General features: G+C 41.4%; 1 protein-coding gene across 1 annotated transcript in view; it reads right to left on the bottom strand.

The window, feature by feature from the left end:
• ca16b (carbonic anhydrase XVI b) overlaps nt 1–23,912 on the bottom strand; it is a 91,161-nt gene that overhangs the window by 54,161 nt on the left and 13,088 nt on the right. Inside the window, exon 2 of the mRNA XM_031852242.1 lies at nt 18,092–18,196. Within this exon, the coding sequence (XP_031708102.1) occupies nt 18,092–18,196 (105 nt within the window). The remainder of the gene's footprint in view (nt 1–18,091; nt 18,197–23,912) is intronic.

Raw genomic sequence — 23,912 nt, 5'->3', positions numbered from 1 at the left:
AGGAGGCTCGGTGAAAGCTGAGATCACAAGCCGAGCTATTGTGTGTGTGGAGAAAAACTGAATCTTAAGATTTAAAAAGGGTTTGACCCTTATTACCCTGACAAACACCATCATGCTTGCTATGGTAATTAACAAGAAAACAGCACTACAGTCAATGCAGTTTTAATGACATACCCTTTAATTCTTCTTTCTTGTAGAGTACATCTTCCTCTGATATGGTAGACAAACTGACGGGCACCAGCAAGTACACACCCCCGCCAATACTGACATCTCTTCTTTTAGTTTTTTTACCATACAGTGAGCAGCTTGAGCAGCTTTTGAGTTAACAATGAAAAGAGAGTGTGGGTGTGTGACACAAGTTAACCAATACAAACTGGAGACTGTCTGTCAAACAAAAAACGGAATAAAAGGGAAACTTTGCCCGTTTTGAACCGGTGTTTTGGTTGCATTGCGGGTGGTGTGTGCTAATGAACAATGTTCGGCTTTCCTTCGTGTTCCCTCAGTGCACTCGACCCAGTGGAGTTGAAATGAAACATTGACTATAAGGGCTCACATTACATGAAATGTAGAATTGTATTTCAAGAGTATCCCCTGAATTTCAGGGGACAGGAAGTAAAATATACTGACAAAATCTATATTTTTTTTCCTATTTGGTCGCCAATCTCACAATCGGTGCCTGAAATCTACAACCCGTAGACACGACAACAATCTTCACTCCTTCCTATATGGCTTTTGGTCACCAAGGGAAATACACTTGGTCTGAGGTCAAATGACTTGGCCCGTCAACAGCACTCTTTCCCATTAAAAATTGGTTTTCGATCAGGTCATTTTGGACGGTGGTTCTACTCCACTGTGCTTAAATTGATGGATTATTTACACAAACTGCTAGAAAGCCTCCACTGCCACAATAGACACCCTAAAAACATCCTTAAAGCTGAAAAGTCAGCACTTAAAGCTGATAGTAAGCTGTTAAATTGTAAACACAATGTGCTGGAGATCACAGCTAAAATATTGACTAAAATATCCCTGTCCTAAAACTGTCTGACTGCACATTTTAATCAAGTTGCAGTCAGTTCCGATTTGAGGTTATATAACGGTATTTGAGGCGTTATCTTAACCCAGACATGTTTCATTATGCAATTAACAGTGTGACCTCATACCCATCACCCCACCCAGCCATTCAAGATATGGGCTTCCCTTCCAGCTTGTGTCTATGGGAGAGGGTGGAGGCAAAGACAAACAATCCATCCGCATATACAATGTGTCTCAGTAGATGCTTTAAAAAGACAAAAGGGTTTACCTGAATAGTTAGCCGCCGACTTCAAATCCTACACGTTACGTTTTCAAGTTGATTATTCATGTATGTGCTCATTACCGGCCCTTTACAAATCAGTTAAGGGAAGCAATCTGTGACATCTTAAAACACATTTGTGCATCACGCATTGCAAAGAAGTCAAATATTGAGTAGTTGATTAGACGCTTATATGAGACCTTTGGAAAAGTGCGTTCCAAAATAGCACCAGAATCATTGGTATCATAACGATCAAATATAAATATATATATATATAAATAAAGTGTAAATATGCTCACTGCTTGTGCGTATGTTGGTGTGCTAAACTGTACAACCATTGATTTCAGGTAATATTGCTGAGTTCTGAGAAGAAGGCATCTGATAAGGATGGCGCCACGGCCGTCTCAGAGCCTGAGCTGAATCTTTCATCAGGGGTCATTGTGTTCCACACAACAGCACCAAACACATAAAAGCAGGTAGAGGAAGTGGTAAATCATACAGGCACTGGGGCCTAATTGGCCACCAGAATGAGCTCCAGCCAAAACATTGTTTTCCCTTGGCGCTATCTGCTTCCATCTCGTGGACTTTCATAGAAATTGTGGCTTCCTGTTCTTGGGTGTTGGCTGCTGCGTAAGTACAACATCCCCTAGTCTGTAAAAATAATCTCCAGGACCTTGTGTGAAGAATGAGAGGGACAGAAATACATTCTGTCCCCATGAGGGAGAGCTTCCCCTTCAATTCAAAAACGGTAACAGTTTCCCCTTCACCATGGCAGAGAGCCAACATGTCTCAACATGTTTCAGAACCGCTCCTTCTATGTGGATCTCTGGATGATCGCCACACAATACATTTGACAGAAATCCAACAATGACACATCTATTCTCATTAACTTGCATTACCGACACAGAGTGGTGCGTGTGTGAAAGATGACAAAATCATCATTGCAATAACGCATCATTGCAATTGCTACATCTGTATTTGATGCCCAAACCACACAGCCAGAATAAGTCAATACCCTCAGGCCCAGTTAGACTCGCTCTGAGTTGCACACCTCTATTCTTGAATACAACGGATGTTACACAGCTAGCTTATGTAGCATGCTGGAGAAAGACGAGATGGGTGCAGTGTGTGCTCCATCACTCTTTACGTGGTCCGTCTTGCCTCATAGCACAGCTGCTGTTCAGGTGATTGGAGAAAGAGGTAGCAGGTGGACAGATCGCTCTGTCAGATCAAACAGCTGTAGACTGCAGTATCTTTCTGCACACAAAATGTCCACAATAAATTAGCTCAAGTCCAACATCAACTTTTAAAAAGGAAAGAGAAAGGGGTCTGACCTAAGTGATTACCGTCCACAGCGTGAGTTTCAATGCTCAGTGCGGGAGAGTTAATGTTTAATTTGTTAACTACAAAGCTAAAAACACTGATGCAGTGTGTGATATCTCTGCTGAGCAGTATATAACTCACTTTTAAAAACAACATCGGGCAACATATTCAGAAAAAGATGGGGCACATTCTCCCTAAAATCACATATTCTGCTAGCCAGTCTTTCCATGATGCTGGAGATTTAAAAAAACAATCACAATACTAAGAGAGTATTAGAGAGTCTTATTTAAAATACTAAATAAAAGGAAACTGTTAAGAAACTATTACTGTGCAAGTACGTATCCTATATATCCGAGCAGTTGATTTTGTATGTTCTCTATGATATAAACGTATTCTTACACCACTGTTAGCTTCAGACCCGCTCTGATACCAGAGGTCATAACCAGTTTACTGTGGCTGCTCCCTGTTTTACCATTCCTCCCAGTCTCCTGTTATACTTCAATTGAATTATCAAGGACTTACAGGAAACCTCTGATTATGTAGATTTTCCCCATTTCATTTTCTCGAAATAAAAACAAGCAAGACAAAGGTCTGTCTACTTCATTTTGCTGCATGATAACAAGCATTTCAAGGCTACAGCCCTGTCTGTTGATATGAGAATGGGTTAGGCTGTTTATGTTTTCCAGTAAGTGCAGAATTATTATGTCTAAACATTTGTTTTCCGTTTGGTAATATGTTGACTAGTAACAGGATGCAATTTTGAGTGATGACATTATTTAATCTATGATTTAAAAAATTCACTTGACACTTGTGTTTAATTTGTGATTTAAATTCATTTTCAGTCAATGCAAGCAGTTTAAATGATCAATGTTTATGCAAAAAAGTGTGCAAAATGTGCAACTTTTCAAATACTAGAAGTGAGTTTACACAAACTGATCAGTCATCAGTCTTAGTTGTTGATTGAACTGAACGTTGGTGAAGAATTGTAGTATTGGAGTTTGTAAGTAGACGGATTTGTTCATTATTTCAATAGACGACCTCACCACAAACAAGCTCAACATATGAAACAGCATACAAAGCATGGAAATAATTTTTTTATGTAATCAAATTATCAAACTATGAAAAACTGACCGGTTAATTGCATTCAGGCCAAAAATGCACTGCCCTACACTGCGTGCCTTCTGGAGAACTACACTGGGAGGTGCTATTACATTTGTAGCTGTCGGTACATTTGGGGTATATTTAAACATCTATTTATGTGTGTGCATGAAGGCATTGTCATGATGCTGTAATGTAATGGTGTCCAATACCATGGGTATATAGGCAGTAGCTGTATGCAGCTCAACATTGTTTAGGTGTGTGTCTGTGCATTCGTGAGTGACTGAGTGAGTGAGTGTCACTCCGTGTCTGTCCACGGCTAACTCACATTCTGCTGCAGCGAACTGCATACTATTTTGGGTGGCCAGTTAAGGCTGCATGCTCAAAGACCTCTCGTAGTAAAGGTGACTCACACACTTTCTTAAAACATCTTTTATTGCTTGTTTTATACGGCCATTGACTGCCTGCTGACTCCTCCCTTACTACTCTTAAGTGAGTTTCATTTTTCATTTTGGCAAAATGAGATGTCTTATACGACGACTTCAAGCCTCTTGATTTTGAGTTTGAATTAGGTGTGTTTTGTGACGCCTTACAGCCCATTAGTATCTACGCAGGGAGTTAGCCAACCGTGGGTTGTATTCATTCACTCACACAATACAGCATTGGTTGCTGCACACGCACCTAGAGGAGATCTGCACTCTACTGAGCGCCCCTTTCTAGTTAAAGGCTCTTGGCCTATACATTACTGTGCCAACAGTTGTGACATTTCTTCACTCCTTTCATTCCACCAATTAAGCATTCCACCAGTATCCCAATCATAATAAAAGGCCTGTCATAATAACTTCGACAGAATTATTGTCTCATTCCTGAAGAAATGCATTTCTGTTTGAAAAGGACAGCTAGGGACTAATTCATGACATCCAAAAAGAATGGCCAATAAAACTCTAAAACATTGATGGTCTTTGTGTATGATTTCTAGCTTCCCTGTAACAGTTGATTCATTAACACAGCTGCTTAGACAAATCTTTACTTTGTACAAACAACTCATCTCGTCTACAGACATTTTTATTTAGATCCAGAGAGTTTCCCTGATATTCAAAAGTACTATATTTGGTGTAGAATATGTTGTTTTATAATACACTTCACTCTAATTGACTTAGTTTAGGATTACACATCGTGTGTGTGTAATGACACAGTTTGAGGAGAGAGGGTTTTTGCATAACTGAAATAAATAAAGCTAATAAACCAAGGCTATTTCTGTTGAATGTCATAGTTGCTTTTCTGCACATTTAAAAGCGGTTTCCCACAGTATAAAAGAGTAAGTGTTTCTCTCAGGGTTTTGCCCTCTTGTGTGCACATTGACACCAATCCAACGCTGCATCAGTGCGAGGAACTCTTGCTAATTGTAAACAGGAGGGAAAGGTGAGCACTCCGCCGAGCAGAACATAGATCTCTCCTCTGTAGAGCCGCAAACTGAAACGCTGATTAGTGACGCTACATTACTCCACAATGTCCAAGGGCAACTGTTTCACATCAGCTCGCTGTCGGAAGCACAGACGCTAACCTCGGCACTCGTAAATGTCTTGCAGCTGGTCGTGTGATGGAAGTTTTAATATAAGAAATAGCAATTGTATTCAAATCACAGTCAATATTATATTAACGAATAATTAGTGAGTATTTCAGTAGTTATTAAAATCGAGATGAAGCACTGAGGCTGAAGTAGATATGATACTGAGAACAACTGCACAATATTATGTTAATAATCGCTGTTCTGGTTCTCAAGACTGAACCAATCAGGGCACTGCCTAGTTGGACTGTGCATGCGCCCGCCCGCCCGCCCGCCCGCACACACACACACACACACACACACACACACACACACACACACACACACACACACACACACACACCCCAACAGAATCCATCTTTAATTTGTCTTGTCCCATCGCCCTTTCCATCTATTCCTATTGTTACGCTTCTTTTCAGTGAGCACCTTATCTCACTGTAAGCCATCACCTCTTTCTGGGCTGCTATACCCTCATGTTACATTTAAGCAGCTTCATCTATTAGTTTAATTATCTCTTCTTTGGCTCTAGGAACTTCAACTAAGCTATGAACTTCCACACCTGACTCTTAAAGAAGGCACGCGTCGACCACTTATTCAAGTCACTAGCCAGAGAGTCATTAAATCATTTTGCTCCAACTGGGTATCGGTGGAAAGTGTAAACTCTATAGATGATGTTCTCATTGTCTTTTTCAGTACACATTTGGTTACAAGCCAAATACATGTTATGCATGATATTAGGACGTCTTTATAGCTAAAACCCTTTTTTTTTCTCCCCCTTTATCTTTTTTCTTTCTTCTGATTTGGTTGTCTTTCTGTACAGCGCCTTTTTACCCCACTCTCTTCAAACACATTCATGCAGCAACTCTTAAAGCTCTGCAGGGCTGTAATTGAGCACAGTGATACCTGCAGCTAATTGCTAACATCAGCATGCCAACATGCTAACATAATGATATTAAGCAGGTATGACGTTTACCACATTCTCCATCTGAGTTTAGGCTGTTAGCAGAACAACATTTCCTAATTAGCCCTTTGCACAAAGTACAGCTGAAGCTGCTACCAGTGTTATTAGCTACAGTAGATGTTGAGACATTTTACTCAGAAATATGATCCTGCTGCTTTAGATAAAAAGTAATTAGGGTAAGTCCTCTGAGAACCACGAATATTGTGCCCATTCATCAAGTATATGTGGAGCTTTTTCACTGGATAAGTTAAAGCGTTGACCCTCTGGTGGCACGAGAGGAAAAGTCAGAACATCACCAGTCAGTAGGATTCATCCTCTGAGCACTATGGACATTTGTACAACATTTCATGGTTATCCATCCAAGAGATATTTCAGTCTGGCCTAAAGGGGACAACAGCAGGCAGTCAGGCAATGCCGTCTCTATAGCCATGCAGCTACTAGCATGGCTAAAAAATGCCAAACACGACACAAACATTACAAAAGCAATTGTGTCAGCGTCCGTGCATAAAGCAGCTGGACATCGGAGAGGGGGGGCAGAGGGAGCGGCGGCAGATGCCTGCCAAAGTGCTCTTGTCCCCCTGACTGAGGGACAACGCAACGGCAGGAGGATGAGTTAACTGTGGGTCACTGCAGAACGGTGAAGCAGGACAGGCATGAGGAGACATGGCAGGCTGCTGTCCCCCAGGGGACACACAGAGGCCCCTCAGCCATGCATGTCATGGCATCAGGATGACCCCGGAGCACGAGGTCACCAGTAAGCAGACCATTAGCCAGTCAGCAGGTAGAGGTGAAAGATCTCCACCCACACGGTGAACCCTCGGATGACATGTTATCTGGCATTTTATTTTGCCTGCTTGTACGTGATATTTTGGAAGAAGCTGCCGTTTTAAGTGTTTGGACCTATAATGCCAATTTTACACTGTGAAAACCGGCAAATGTCTCAATAATTATCCCTAAATTGCCAATGATATAAAAGCTTATCTCCACTCATAATGTCTAAGATATACTGTGCAATACATACATTATGTCCTCTTTACAATATGTGTGACGGACACATTTTGTCTCTTATATTAGCTGCAATGGTCCATATCAGATACAGATTGTGAAGGACATTGGGGAGGGAGTATGCGATGCAAAAATCAGATTTCCATCTTTCATCACAAAGTGGAGATCAGCTCTGCAAATCACATGTACACAAGCTGCCTGGGACCGATACAGAGATCCATGCACGGCCCTGACATTCTAATTATCTTCCAAAGGCTTATGAGCTATTCTATTTCTCTATTAGTTGAAACAGATACACGCAGACAGGCTTACACACTATGACAGAGATGCACTGATAAAAGATATCAAAATAACAATTAAATGACATTGAGACAACAATTAAAATAGCTTTTCCTAAAAGTACTACTAGAAGGAGTTGCACTAGCAGTACTGCTAGTGTCATATTTTCACTCTGACAAGTTTAGACTGATATGCAAATCAACAAGGAGCATTCACATACGTATGTATGAAAAGCCAAAAACCCACTTAACTGTGTGAAAAAGTCCTGATAATCTCCAGACTTAACCGCCACTTTCATAATTAACAGTGTCTGGTTAGGTAACGCAGCCAACGTTTGGAATTTGGTGATTGTATAGGAAAGGTCACCAAGTCCCCACATTTAATAGGTGTCCTCTTTGTTGCATGAGCTCTCTGCAGGGATCACAGCTGAACACAGAAGAGCCAAAGTAATAGTGCGAGACACAGAACGCAGACAGCCAGGGGCCATCTTAACGTAACCTTCTTTGCAGAGGTAAGCACCAGCTTGAGCCAAATTATATTTCCATTTTTCACCTGTGCACTTCAACCTGAACTAAACAGATTGTTTGTATTTATTAAATTGGCTGTATGGAGAAGCCTCCATCTGCAAAGCTAAATCTGCTGCGTATTTGTGTGGTTTTCTCACTCGTCCTTTGCTCGTATGTCCACAGCTTGAGAGTGGGAGAGCGTGTGCACATGTGGGTACATGTGTCCGTCAGTAGACACTCAGAGGCAAGGAAGTGGAAGGAATTAAACTAAGTGCAGTAGAGATGGAAACTGTGCAGGTTTTTCTAGCCTTGGGTACCCCAAATATGCTAATGAAGCCACAAATCATGAGATAGCACATGACCCCATCCCCAGATGAGTGTTGAGCTAAGCACAGCAAGCAGCCATTTTAAATCCAGCCCTAATCCACACTGTGTCTCACCCTCCTCACTACCCCCATAGCATCCACATGCAAACCCCTGCTCAGAATTGAAATGCGGCTGGCTTTAGGAAAGATAGATGAGGAGGGAAATTAAAGTACAGGAGGGAGGAGGGAGGAGAGAGCTCACTTAGAGGAACAGAAAATTGACTCCAGAGGAGAGGGGAGGGCTTACATTCATTTCATAATTAAAGCTCCTGTGGGCAGCTCTCCGCTAGGTATGGACATAAAAATACAAAACGAAAGTTAAAAAGTACAAATCTTATTTCTCAATTCCCCACCAGTGACGCCCTTTGTTTCACTTTTACTATGCATTTCTCCTACAGACACGTGCAACAGAAAGTCCATGTAAGTGCCACCTAAATGAAATGTTTTTACCACAGCAGCTAATGGCTGTGGTGTACACACAGGTAACCGACTCATTTTTTTTCTTTTTCTCAAAAGGAAGTAAATGGCTCCATTCATAAATATCAGAAAACTGGAGACATTAACACACTCAAAATGTTTCCAGCATGAGGATTATGTTTTGCTCGTGTACAAATCCTGCCTTGTTGCTGAATGAAACGTGTCAAACCTAGTGAGGGTGTTTGGATTCTACAATGTGTGATAGCTTAAACCTTTCTTGCAATATGCAAAGAGTAGCTTCTACCCCAATAATTTCTTGATACATCTATATTATTTATTACCCCTTGCAGGTATACGAGCTCCCACTTAAATGAGTCATGAGACTCTACAAGACAAAGAATGACAGGCCGGAGTTTTCTTCCTCCTGGCTGCTACGGTTAGAATATGAAGCTGGATCATCCTCGATTAACACAGATGTCTTTGAGATTGCAGAAAAACAATGTTTCGGATTGTATGTTGTTGATGTACGTGCTATATTCAGAGTTTTTAAACTGACTTGAAGCTACCCAACAAGAAGTGTGATTGATAAACCGCATCATATAGACCCAATATTGACAAAATTACAACAATCTTATCTATCCATACTAATTATAGAACCCCCCACACCCGTAAAAAGATAACATATCAACCAGCCCTCAGGCACCACTAGCCCACAAAACAACACAGTACAAAAACCAGGCTGGAAGCACTCTGAGCTATTGCCCTCTCTAAACTCGGCTCACCCCCTCAGCAGTCATTACTCTTCTATGTTGCCGTTGTTCTGCAAGCTAAGCAGGGACAACAATGGCTACATGTTTACACAGCAAGTGTCCTTATAATTTAGAATCCAGACAGGAATCGATTGCGAAGAGTGTAATTCAGTAAACTAGAGATAGTAGCACAGGATAAACAATCTAACAAGCCTGAGAAGGGCAGTGAACTAGAAGCAATGCAGTACTAAAGACCATCAATTGCTTCTATACACTCCGTCTCTTGCTGGTGCAATTTCATGCTAACATACCTCTCAGCATTTTAACATATGATTGTCAATCAAACAGTTTCATAATTCAAGCAAAGCATGGCACATTTTCTAACATGGTGCCATTATGCAACCATCACAACCTTGCCCCCTGCAGTTAACTCCTCACCTCTGGGGGGGGGGTATATACTTATTACAAAGTAAGTCATCATGATTATGAGTTTAAAAATGTGCTGAGCTGCTAGCTAGCTCATTCCAGCTCATCAGAATAACCACATTAGAGAGGAAACCTGTGGGCTGGCAATCTCACACTTCCTCAATATTGAAATCCCAGCAGGCCAAGCATGTCCACATCCATTATGTTGGACCTGAGCCACCAACTAGGCCTAATATGCTGCCACGATGCACACCGACGCCTTGCGACACCTGAAATTAAATTAATTAGGTTTACACAACAAACCTGTCAGTCCGATACATCAATCTGCCCAATACAGGGAAAGCAGAATAATTGGCTGTATTTATTGTTGTTGCTGTATATTGGGCCTTAGCTTTATGCATCCTAATGGCACATGCCCAGGACACTGTTCTCTTGACATGCCAATGTGACAATATAAACAATCAACTCGAAACAAAACCTCACTGATACAGTATTAGTCCAGGGTACAGGAAGCCCTCATTTATTTCCATCCTTAATATATTTACCTCATCTCGAGAAAGGAAACAGATTGGCAGAAGCAGTGGGAAGTAAGATGATTTGGAGCTCAATTGGGCTAAATTGGTTGCTGCCAGCGTGATGCATCATAGAGAATTAAGATGCCTCTGCCCCAGCACAGAACTTCGGCAGCCATATTGGCACATCTGTCTTGGGCCCACCCCTGACGGAGACAAATGGACCAATTCTGGCACACAAAGGCTGATCCAAACTGCTAGCAATAACCAAGATGAAAAATGAGTCCGCTTGGGCCCTGGCAAAATTCATTTTTAATAATTAGTGTTCCTACACCTCTCATTTCCTCAGAAAATGAGTGCAGGTACGACTACAGGTTGATACAACACATCAGCAAGGCTGGAGGAATATAGATGATGTTGCGTTAAGCTTCCATCATCACAGAGAATGGCTGTGACTGTAAATGTAGGGTTGTAAGACAGATTAATCTCTATGTTCTCCCAAGAGGAGGAAATTAATCAAGTCCAGAGAGCGCTGTGGCTACGGGAGGCAGTAGAGGAATGTTGCAGGATGCGCACAACAAAGTTCAAAAGTTCCTCTGGACCCTACTGTAAATGAGTTTCTATTCCCAAAATAAAGGGAAAAGGGTTCCCTTCAGGGCATGATTCTAAAGTGCAACACAAACATATACAGTCAGGGTACAAGTCGAGCCACGTCTGTTTTATTTATACATCCCAATATCACACATTTGCCTGAAGGGGCTTGCAGTAGCCAGGAGGTGCCAGTCCAGGAATCGAATGCTTTATTATGATAAAGATAATGTGTCAACTGGCAGTGAGTGTGTGCGTACGTTCTTGAGGGAGTAACTCTTGTCCACGGCTATTCTCCCATTCTGCTGCAGCAAGCTGCACAATATTTTGGGTGGCCAGTTAGTCCTCTTGTGGCTAACACCTTTTATTTTCCTGTTTTATGTTGTCATTGACTGCCTGTTGAGTCCTCACTCAGTCGGACCAACACAGCTGAGTGCATTGCCGAACGTCAGCCACTGCCCTGCGGCCAGAGACACAGTGTGGGACACCAGACTTTATGTGTATGAAGAAAACAGTCTGCCCACTTTTATAGCTTTGTACGGTGTGATAGGCTATCAGCTAACGGGATTACCAAACACCTGACTGCATCGCCGTGGCTCAGCAGCCAGAGACAGTGAGACACAGTTATTGTGTGTCTTTTTATTGGGCATCAACGTCACGTTTACGCGCGCTTTGTCGGAAGAGATACACGCGACGCCTTAATAAACCTTTACGCCTGTGAGACGGAGCAGAGACGCGCGGCTGCACAGAGCCGGTGCAGACGTCTCTATAGATCAAAATGAGAGCGTATCTGTTGTGTGAGACGTGTCAGTGAAATACGTGTCTGATACACTTGCGGTTTAGACCGGGGCTTAGCCAATTGTGGGTTGTATTCATTCAAACTAACACTGCAGCACCGGGCAGAGATCTGCACTCTACTGAGTGCACATTTCTAGGTTGGTGAGAATTTACTATTGATGTCGTCGGGAATGGCACATCAGAAACACTGCAAACTACAGTCCCTTTGGGATTAAGCACAGTCTGAGTAACAGAGCACAAAAGGAAAACCTATTGCTTAAGCAATAGGTGGGGGTTGGGGCCAAAGGCTGTACCAAGCAGCAGACTGGGTACACCACTTACTCAAGCACAAATAGACACACATATGTCAATGGCTGGTGATTGGGGTGCAGAGTGATGGAGTGATAGAATATCTTCACCAAAGGACCTACTGATGTTTATTTCCAAGTGGGTAATGCTAAAAACTATTGCTGAAACAACCGCTTCTGAAATTGATATTACTTACAGCCACTTGGGAGAATCACAGGGCATATTGTCTAGCTTATTGGACTGGATGATAATTGGAAATGTGATTTTCAGCTGCCATTAGAAGTATTTCATCCTGGCGGAAATCTGATTTAACAATTGGTTTGCGGTGTTGATTTGGGCAACAAAAATTGTGCATCATGATGCAATTCACAAACCAAATCCCGCAAAAACTTTAATATATAATATTTGATTGTCTTAAAACAATAAGGAGTAAACTTACAATAAATCAGATTTAATTAATGGGAGTGTGGAGTAAAAATCTCCTATCTTCTCATCCACAAACACCTCAGTTAGGGCTGGTATTTTTATCAACACCCCTGAAGAGTATGTCCCTGTATCCTTGTATAATAATATGCCCGTACTTTATCCTCCATGCATAACCCCATCACGGCCTTATAGTCAGGGAGCTTTGCTTTAAAGTCAAGTACTTCTCATACATGGAGGTCTACTGGGAGCAATCCTCCTCTCGATTCATTAACTCCAGGAGGCAGAGCTCCTTCTGTCGGGCACCATGACAACATGGCATTGCTCTTTTCCCTGCAGTCTTTGTTGGGGGGGTGTCATGCCGCAAGAGACAAAGTGCACTGCCTTCACAAGCATCCAGCCAACTTCAGGTTGTATGAACCAAAGGGTTTAAACATGTTAAAGACACAGAAACCATCTGGGGCAACTGTGTCTCTATAAAGATTATATTAACGAGATCAATTGTCCAATTGCAGAATAATGTATGATTGACATGTTTATCTGAAAAGCTGGGAACACCTCATCAGTGCAATTGTAGCTACGTATTTTCACCAAAAAATGAAGAGAATAATGTGATAGAAACCATTTTTTATTGTCATATACATATACACGAAATTTGACTTCTACATTTGACCCATCTCTGTATATAGGGAGCAGTGGGCTGCCAATGACAGGCGCCCGGGGAGCCGGGGGTTCAGTGTCTTGCTCAGGGACACTACAACACGCGACACGTCTCAGTCGAGGATCGAACCGTTGACCCTGCAGTTACCAGACAACCCTCTTAAGCCAGTGAGCCACGGTCGCCCCCTAATTGTAGATGTAAAGCTACAGAATGCAGCTTTACAGGTGCAGCAGTAGATTTCAGGGTTATTGCAAAGTCTAAACAAACAGCCCTGGCAATCAAGAGCAGTGGGTTACCTAATCTTGTTTTGTTTCCTCTATCCTCTAAAGTACTAATTAAGTTGGATCAACGTAGCAATTGATTGAAAATGACACTTCACTCACTTCATTATGCGAGACATGAGTGGAAAGATTGCTAATGATCACAGGAAACCTCAGTGAAGTGGAATAAAACAGTCAGACGGATGGGAAATATAATCCACACGTATCAGACCATCGCAGGCTCTTTCAGTGGCTACAGCAGCTTGTCGGGATGGCTTCCATCCAAACATCCATGACTGCTGCAGAAGGAGCTCTATCAATGCAGAGCACAGAGCTTGGAAGAAGAAATACATCACTGGAGGTGTAGTGCCTAATAGCTATATTATTCATTTGTGGAGGTAGACTACCATCACATCAGAGGGATTTTGGGCTACAGCAGCATGTGCTCTTTGCTGCATTTTTAATTCCCCAATTAAGCACAGTTTTTTCTAACCATCATCAATAATTATCCCCGTGAGCACAGCAAGAGCATTTATTTCATTAGAAATGATTGCTTCACATCAGTCTGGAATGACATGAGAGTTAATTCAGGAACTTGACGAAATGTCATAATGCAGTGAAAACAAAAAAATGAGTGTCGATTATCTTCAGGGCGTTAATCTATTTTTCCACATCTAATGCCATTACTTATTTGCTTTGCTTTTTCTTTTTCATTCTACACTCTGTTAAAGGGGATCAAGCATAATGCTTCTGCAAATGCACATTAAGGTACTCCAACTGTTGTGCTGTAATTAAACTAGAACAATAAATCAACACGAGTGCAATCAAAAGCTAACTACAGCCTACATTGGCCCAAACCGTAGAACGACTGATAAAGGAAGTGAGAGGAACCAACAGAGAAGATGTGAAAACCTGCAGAGATATAAAAAAGGGGGAAATGATGCATAGTCCCGTTCCTCAGGGAGTCTGATGGTGAGTATGATATCATCCCACACACACACACACGCACACACACCTTAAATAACTTTTAATCAAATTTTAGAGTGCAGGTTTCGAGGGTACTTGCAATGAGGTTCATAACCAAAGCACACAGGAAGGTGACATGTGATGGAATGATACGAGCTCCCACTGTCTTAATCCTCAATGCATTGGGCTGATGTGTAAAATACGAAGGCAATATTTCTCATCAATTTATTATTACAAAATAGAGTATCCGTTTCAACTTTTACAACCAATACATTTGCTCAGAACAAAACTAAGGATTCAAGAAACTTTCTAAACCATTTGCTCCACTATTTGCCATGCTCGAATTTCTGAGCAAAATTGTTCTCCAGTCTTCAAACGGCTCCCTCCAGCAGAAGTGTGCAGACTGTAGGATACACAGTGAAGGATGTGGGAGGTCTGTGAAACAATGGGCGATGTACGCTATCGCTGTGCGTGTCTAGCTCACTGAAATGAAGTCTGTTTTGCACCAGTAGCTTCTAGCTTTAGGCTAACCCTACTGTGTGCATTTCTTTTACACTCGCGTGCATGGAGCAAATGCCCTTAATAACGATTTAGCTGCTACGGCACGCTCGTCTGTCCCCCATTCACAGCCTTAGCCACTAATTACATTTCCAAAGTGATGGACATTTCTGTGTTCCCTCAATGCTTCCCCTTTTCTCAGTACAATCAGCCAGCTGCCTTCCCTGGTGGGAATTAGTGCTCTGCATGGGCCTGAAACGAATGTCCAAAATCAACTAATGTCAGCCAGTCCCCCCCCAACCCGATGTTTGTTCATTGTTTTGTCCACCCTCCCTGGATACAAATCTTTTACATTAAGAGATCCTATCTTCTCCAAATTACCAGCCTACCTCTTAATAAGAAATCACACAACTGCACACAAAAGCAAAGCTGGATATTCCCTCACAACGGTTATGTTGAATGTTAGTAAGTATCATGTCAGCCTGCAGCTTCGACTGTTTACATAGTTACAGGTACTTTTTTGTCAGATAAAAGACATACGGCGCCATATAATTTAACTGAGCAAAGAAATTAACCAAGTCTGAAACAAAACGTCTCAGTTAAAAAATATATCAGAACCAGAACTGGAGTCTGGGCTTAAGACTGGTTCCTCTAGTCAGAATGTGATGAATATGGAAATTGAAATAAGCAATCATGAACTAAAATCAAAGATCTGCACATACACAATGAAAAAGGGATACAATAAAGATGGATGTAAATATAATGCAGCTGGTTTCCCGCTGTGTTTTATAGCAGTAGTGGGACACCAACTACTAACATCATGAAAAAATGTATACACCTTTATGAAAAAACAAACATAAACCTTTCAGAGGTCTTTGCTCTCTTTCTGTATTTATTTATTTTTTGCCTTAAACCATGGGACAAGCAGTGCCAAAGACGAAATATTCCATCAGTATAATAAATTTCAGAGCTGTGATTCACTCCAAGAGCAGAGGGACCACGTTTGATATTTGCTATGGGCTGTTTTTGGACCTTGAAACCTGTAAATATAATTTAACTCGGTGCTCCTCCCTTCCTGAGCTCTTCCAGTGAGGTGCCCTCGATCAAAGCACATAACCTCTATTTCCCACTGGAGCTGCTCGATGGCCAACAGAGGGCTGTGTTTGCACCGTGTCCACGTGCATAGCTGAATAGGAAGCAGCGCTCCTAAAGAACATTGATGTCTGCTTATCAGAACTGTTGCCCGCCAAAAAAACACATCTCCTGGTCGGCCCAACACGGAAAAAAGCAGGGGTGACCCCAACTCAGAATTTACATAGTCAAATCTGATTGGTCATATTGTCGAATTGGGTTTTTTTTTTGATCATTGATCACCCTCTGTTTAAAACTTCTCTATACAGGATTCAGAGTATTAATATACCAGCGAACTGTTATTTGCAATGTAAAGACATAGTCGGGTAATGTTTACCGGAGCAGAGAATGAAGTCACTCTCCCTCAGAGTGGTGGTAATCTGAGTTTCTCAGTGCTTTGTTTACATAGTGTGTGTTACAGCTGATTACAGCATCCTGAGGCATGGCGGCGGCATCCCGGAAGCGGCTAGCACCGTTAGCGGCTAGCCACTGGCTCAGCCGTCTCCATGTTGAGAGCCATGTGGAGGCAATAGATATGCTCTGAATTCCGTATAGAGAACATTGAAGTTGTATTTATATACAGAGAGACAAATAGCAAAAACAACAACATTGTTGGTCAAGATACATGCGACTATCGCTCAGCTGGTGTTTCAGAATAACGGACCACGCCGTTTGTTTTTACAGCCACTGCAATGATCAGGCACCTTCGATAGAATTGTCCATTATTTGGGCTAACCCTATAAAAAAGCATCCTATATTTGAACAAAAAGGGATTTATACTGCAGAAGGAGCTTTTTCTCATTGATTTTCTTTTCCCCTGTGGTTTCTAAATATTGAATATATACAGTAAGTAAGTGGATACAAAACTAGTTTACTGCAAAACATTGCATGTTGGTAGCCTTTAGAGTGAAGATTTAAAAATGATAATTGATGTGTTAACCGTATGTACAAAATGCATTTTACAGTTGAAATTATACTGTAAACAAACAGTTTACAGTATAATTGTTGTTTCAATTAACAAATGAAATAAAAAAACATCTGTTTTGGTTCATTTGTTTTTTGGAGACAACTTTCTAAAGCTTATAACTGTGCTGCTCCCTATTAAAGACAATTAATGTGCCGTTTTCACTTGAAAAACACAACTCTACACATATGCAATCACATACTACCACTGTGAGAATATTTACCAGCATTTAAGTGCACTCAATGAATCATTCATCAGAGCATACATCTGACTGTTCACTTTGGGCTGCCACTTCCGACCATCTTTCCAGTTTGTTAAGGTGGACAGCGGAGAGATCGAAGGAGGAGACGAGGCTAAATTCCTTTGGCATTAAAAGGATGCATATTACCAATAATAAAGGGAATAATTAAAACAACTAATCTAGCTAGGCTTTCACAGGCCTAGTGTATTTCTTATAAAATACACTTAAATACAAATGGAGGTCTGCTGAAGACAGCTGCCAACTGTAAATATGACATCCTATAGGTCACAATCGTCCTTCAGGCAACTTGTTTGAATTTTGTATTTTTAAACATCACTGGTTGAAGAGAAGTAGGGTTCACAACTAATCGCAAAGTTTTTTATTAAATGAAATGCACATGAACTGATAGGCATGCATTTCAATCCACACAAACCGTATGCCTGATCTGTAACCGGTAATAAAGAAAAATACGGCTGCAACATGAAGATCAATTTGCTTTGTTGTATGTCAAAGTGTTTTCGTTTTCATTTTCTGGTGAATTAGTGTAATTGGAGTTACTACAGGCAATGAAAACATACAGTACAGGTGCAGAATTATGTAAATGCCAATTGAGCCCTTCTGGCTACAGCAGTGAGGAGGAAATAGGGGTTTCTGGAAAAAAGGTAGACAAAAACATTAAAATGATGTGCAAGACACAGCCGAGGTGAACGGGTCAAAGAAAATGCATTTCCCCTCCAACTGAGGTCCCTGGTCAGCAGACAAATGAGAGCTCACCTGAATAGGACCAATAGGGGTCACCAGCTGCCCTCCTCTCCCTCATTACGCCTGAGGTCCCATGGTGCCTGTCTTCAGCATCGTGAGGTTGGCCAGCTGATGCAACTGTGGGAGGCAGACACAGAGGTAAGAAACTCCACAGGAAGAGAAAGGTTTAAATTAGAACCTGAACAAATACTTTGACAGCGTATACAACAATCTATTTAACATGTACATGGCTGAAGTCAAAAGTTGGCAACAAAGTGACAGATGTATAAAGAAAAGGATACGTTAGATTTACAATCTTCAGTGCCTATCCTGAACGAAATGTCAGTATGAAGGTTGGGCTGATGGATAAGTGTGTAATGTGCCCAACTTTGACCCTGCACACTGGGGTCCATCCCCTCTCTCCTAGGGATGGGCAATAACTCAACAGCATCGTTTCTCAGATTTCAGCAGTATTTTGATGATGCTAAAATCTTGATATCGGATTTAAAAAATGTACACGTAACTATACTGTACTTGTCATGTGCAGATTCGGGCAGGAATGATTTTAAGAAAGGAACTGAATTGAAAAAAATGTAACCGTGTAGTTACGGAACAAAATCCATGGTTTTTCAGAGCCATCCAATATTAACATGAATGGGGAGTAAATACACTTAAATAGAACCAATTTAAAAAAAAACTGTATATGCTCAAACTTGTAGATTACAGTTGAAGTACCGCTATACTTCAGTTTGATAGAAACTTTCAATCAAAGTGCCTCAAATCTCCTCTCAAATTGCAGCTGTTGCAGCTACTCTCAGGAGGGACTGCAGCCCCCCCAGTGCTGACAGTGACTGAAAAATACTTTTGACTCGAGATATATCTCGGCTTGGCTATTAAACCAAATTTCTGTTTCCTGAACTTCCTAGTCTCACAAACTGAACCAGTGCATGCCGAAGCACGAGTTCAGTGGTGACGATGTGCAGGAAACAATCCTTTGCTTTCAGCCCAGATGACATCATTTGACTCCATGCCTTAGTATGTTGTGATGATCTTCACCGTCTGGGATCAGCAGAAAACAAGAGGAGCATCTCCTTTGGCCCCTATGACGCTTCGTGCTCTCTTACAGCTACAATAAAGCTAATTATTTTACAGCAGCTTCTGGGCTCGAAAAAAATAAAATAAAAATTGAAATAGACGGGACGGTCAATATGTTCACAAAATAAGCATGTCGGGCTGAAACTCCAGTAGGCCGTACTTGATTAATAGAAATCATTGATGCAATTTCTTTGGAAAATGATTGATGTAAATTCTCTGCATCGAGGCAATTTGTTTTTTGAGACGGTGGTTGAAAAAGCCTTGAAACCCAGAATGCAATATGGCACTTAAATGAACTAACTACCGTCTAGTTTGACAGATAATAATATGGTATGCAATTTAAGCAATACAAATATTGATTTTTTGAAAAGAAAATCACTTTGTTGAGTTATTTTCTTTTTTGCATATGTACTATGGCTCCTAAATAAAGCACAAATATATTTTGTTATCTGATTACTCCATGGAATAAGGTAGAATAATCGATCACTAAACTAATGGATAGCAGCAGCCCCCATACGCATGCACATTATAATGTCACAATGGCTTGCCTCCTACGCTTTTATGTGGAAACTTCATTCAGCAAAATGCAGACAATGTATGTTATCAGGAGTGTTTACAATCAGCCCTCTGTCTTCTGGGCACAAATGTCTCTTGAGCTTCTGAGGGCAAATTGCCCAAAAGAAATCAAACATTGTCAACAGAATTACAGCGAATGCTGGAGGCACAGAGTGTCCTTTCGCATACACACTCGCTATAGTCCCAGACTCGCAATAATCAAACTCATCGGGGGAAATGTGCTCCACAACGGATGCAGCCTGTGCCAGTGGGGAAGAAAATGCCTCTAGCAGAAGCAGTTGTCAATCAGGTGCTCGAGAAAAACAAGAGTGTTTTGTGTTGCTTCAAGGGGTCATAACCCACTGTCGCATTCACAACCCAGAGATGTATTGGCTAATACTGCCTGCCTGTTGCTAGAAGGATGCAAAGAATTGGGTCGGCAGATTGTTTCTGTGAAAAAAGGGGGAATGGCAGGAAAAACTAAAACAAGAGCAGAGATGACAATCTGCCAGAATCAAAACGAAGCAGAAATCACTTTTACCAGCTGCAATAAAGTTTTTTTAAATCCATTCAGATAATCCATGTTGTATCACAGCTTTTTTGTAAAACACGTTACAAATTAAAAATGTATTCACGCGGTTGCCAATGCCAAAATGCACTAAAACTCTTCCCGTATGTCTCAGCATTGAAAGACATCACGAGCAAAAGAGCCGTACCAACCAGAACTATTCCGGCACCATGATACAAATAATATATCCATATCATAATGTTATCTACCAAAACAGATCCGGATTATGCATGTTTTAAGGATTCTCCCAACATCGACAGTTTCAAACACGCGTGACCGAAGTTCCCTTCTCCTACTGTAGAAGCTCGTGCTATGCAACATGACAACTAATGTACATCACGCTTGGTAGCAGTCTCATGAGGTTAAAGGCAACTTCAGAAAAACAGCAGAACTCCCTGGACTCCTGAAGTTAAAACTCCTTAAGACAGTCAGTTGAAGCTCATCAGCATCTGCGCGCACGCGCGCGCACACACACACACCTCCAGCCACTTAAGACAAGCTCAGCTCTTACTAATAGTTGCATCATTACTGTGGATTAATTAAACTAAGCACTATATCAAGCCAAGTCTTTCCCGGTACTTAAAGTCGATGCATTACTGTCCCCACTATGAGCTACTTACAGTGTTTTCCAAAGCAAATTCATTGTTGGGACGGGAGGTCGCAGAGGCAAAATGGGCGAAGTCATGAATGGCTGCTTTGTCATCCTAAGACGTATCACTTCACTGCAGGGAAAACGGTGGTTAACGTGAAGTGTGAAACAAAGATGGACGGTGTCTCTGTGGCAGACACTCGCAGCATATTTTGAAGGCAGGTTGTGAAACAGGAGGGCTGCGCCGTCTTTGATCAGAGAGCATAGGAGACAGCACCATGTCAACAGTTTACTCTCATCCATGTCAGCTGTCCCCTGTGGGCAAAGGATTAAAGCCACAGCATCTCTGATAGAGCGGAGCAGACAGGCAACATAGTCGGCGCTGGGCCTGAAGGAGACGGAGGAGCGCTGCACGGCACTCAAGCAACATACAGAAATCTGAAATCCAGATTATGTAGGTTAACCGATAGTTGAAATGAGATGCTCTATACAGAGAGTTTGGCCCAACGGGTATTTCTTTACATTTAGACTTTTTGAAAGTTAACCTGATTTTTGAATCTGTACGTTCTTAGGAAGCATGGAGGAAAGGAAAAGCTTCAAAAACGCCTACAGAACAACAGCTTGTACAGTGTCTAGGCATACGAAATCATTTTCCTTTCTTCATTGCCCTGAGGGCAGTTAAATCATCTACAGCAGCACGAAGCCACGCTATTTGTTCCACAATATCACACTCAACAACAAGCTAAGAACCCCTGAGAGCCCTTGAAAAACAGCAGCCTAACAACAACCACAGGAACGTTTAACTTCCATTAGTCATTGGGGGCCCGAGTTAAAATATCAATCTTACCACCAACGCTAGCATGAGGTAGGTGAAGGACAGCAATGCCGGCATGTCCGCGTCACCAGGAGGATTGTTTGGGGATGGAAAAGCTACCAAATACATCCGGCATTTACAGCGTCACTCACACATTAAAGTGCTGCTGTTAGGGTGTTTTAAGCAACACATTTCCTCAAGCTCACAATAGTTATGAAAGTTATTTTTTCTCTCTACAGATTGCATATTCGCTTCCAGATTCACTCTATGTGGGACCAAAATACAGCAAATAAACAGAAATGTATTCAGCTTGCTGTCCTAATTGTGTGGTACCACTTCTGAAGAAAATGCATATCAAGAGAGAATATCGCCACCCTCATTATTTACACTAAAATAGTGTTATTGCTTATTATCAACAAACAGAGTCAGATGTGACAAACGTTTGATTCACAAATGTGATTCATGTGAAAATGAGAACTCTAACTGCACAGTAAAAGTGCATTATACGGTAGCTAATGGCGTATAAAGGCTAAAGATAGAAAACATAACACTAGAAACAGACACCGGTGTGCAGATCTCAGGCTCTTCTGCCGCTCCCCATAGACAGCTACAGTTCCAGCTTCTCGTTCATTTCGTATAAAGGCGACTACTATCTAAATATAAAGCACGGAATATCTTCCCTGTCCGTCTGTCCTTCCTTTGCACATCTCGAACCGCTCATCTGATCTACCTCACACTTGGTGGGTGTATTGCTGGGGACCCCATGGAGTGCTTTTTTGAACATTCAATGTAATTAAACTTTAAATAAACAAGCACACAGCTCTCTGTGTAGCAGCAGGGGCGGAGCTTCAGGACCCCATAGCTGCTCTCACATTTCGAAAACGATCACAGCTTATTTTGGGGAATGTAAACTGTTATCTCGCATGAAAACAAGTGCTTTGGGGGGGGGTAAGTTATTTCTGGGTACAATGATTTCAAATAAAAGTACTTTTCATACCTTCACATAATACATTTGTAGTTGTTTGGGGCCCTTTTAGTTTGGCCCCCCCTGGCAGTGACATGCCTGAAGATAAAGACTGCCCCTGGTGTTGTTCCAGGGAAGCAGACAGAAGGCCTATTTCACTGCTGTTCATCCCCGCGAGTGAGAGACGCCACTATGTAATGGCAGGTGTATTCCTGAGGAAGCACGGTGTTGAGTGTGTAGTTGTTTGTAGGAGCGGTTCTTCCCGTTCTGAACAGGCATGTTTTGAACGGCACAGTAAGAATAAATGAACACTAATTAGGGCCGCACACAAGCAGTGAGTCATCAATGAATCTATTATCTCCACCCATCCACAGTGACAGGCTGTAAAGGCTAAAGCTGTCAATATTCTATATTTTGTTATCATCAACAGACCAAAACCCACACCGCATTAGTCCGTCTCTCAATACTTCACAGCAGTTAATAGTGTATTTGTTGGGGACTATTTTCAGCTGCATGTGTGTGAGTGAGTAATTACTGAAGCAAGATGGTGCCTAAAAATAAGACTACAGCGCCCGTGTTAATGGGAATGAAGGAACAATAGTGTGGCTCTGATATGTTGTTCAGCGTTTGTGGGTATGGCACAGAGGAACACTTTTTACTGGGATCAATTCATTGTTGGGATTTTTTTGACCGTAAGAAAAACATAAAATAGAATATCAACAGAACTAACCTCTAAGGGCAATAGGATAGGGCTGGGCGATACGTCACTATTGTAATTCATCATCTTTCAATGGAATCAAATCGTGATGAAATTATGTAAGATATTGTGATACACAACTAATAAAATAGATAAGCATATAGTAACTAAAACGTCTCAGAAAATCTGAAACTCCTTCGTTCAATCAATTGATTGTCTTAATGACTGTTTTTGTGTGCGTGCATGTTAACAGTCAGTGTAAAGCTGGATTACATTTTTCTTTATAATTTCACTTTATACTGTTCACTTCATTTTGCACTAAACTTCTTAATTAAATTAAACTTCTTCGTACTTTTTATTTGTCATTTAACTCTCACTGCAGTACACAGACTTTTCCGTTTGGTTATTTCATGTGGACTATATATTTAGTGAACTACTTTAACGTGAGCTATTCTGTGATATAAATCGTAAATTGAGATGTGAAACAACCTTTATCGAGACAGAACATTTAGGTATACAACAGGATAATCTTAGAACTGTGCAGTGTTTTACACACACACACACACACACAC

This window comes from Anarrhichthys ocellatus, unplaced genomic scaffold, assembly GCF_004355925.1.
Source record: "Anarrhichthys ocellatus isolate YVR2014 unplaced genomic scaffold, GSC_Weel_1.0 scaffold1, whole genome shotgun sequence".
Lineage (NCBI taxonomy): Eukaryota > Metazoa > Chordata > Actinopteri > Perciformes > Anarhichadidae > Anarrhichthys > Anarrhichthys ocellatus.
The sequence above is the reverse complement of the archived record's forward strand: the minus strand, read 5'-3'. Positions and strand labels throughout refer to the sequence as shown.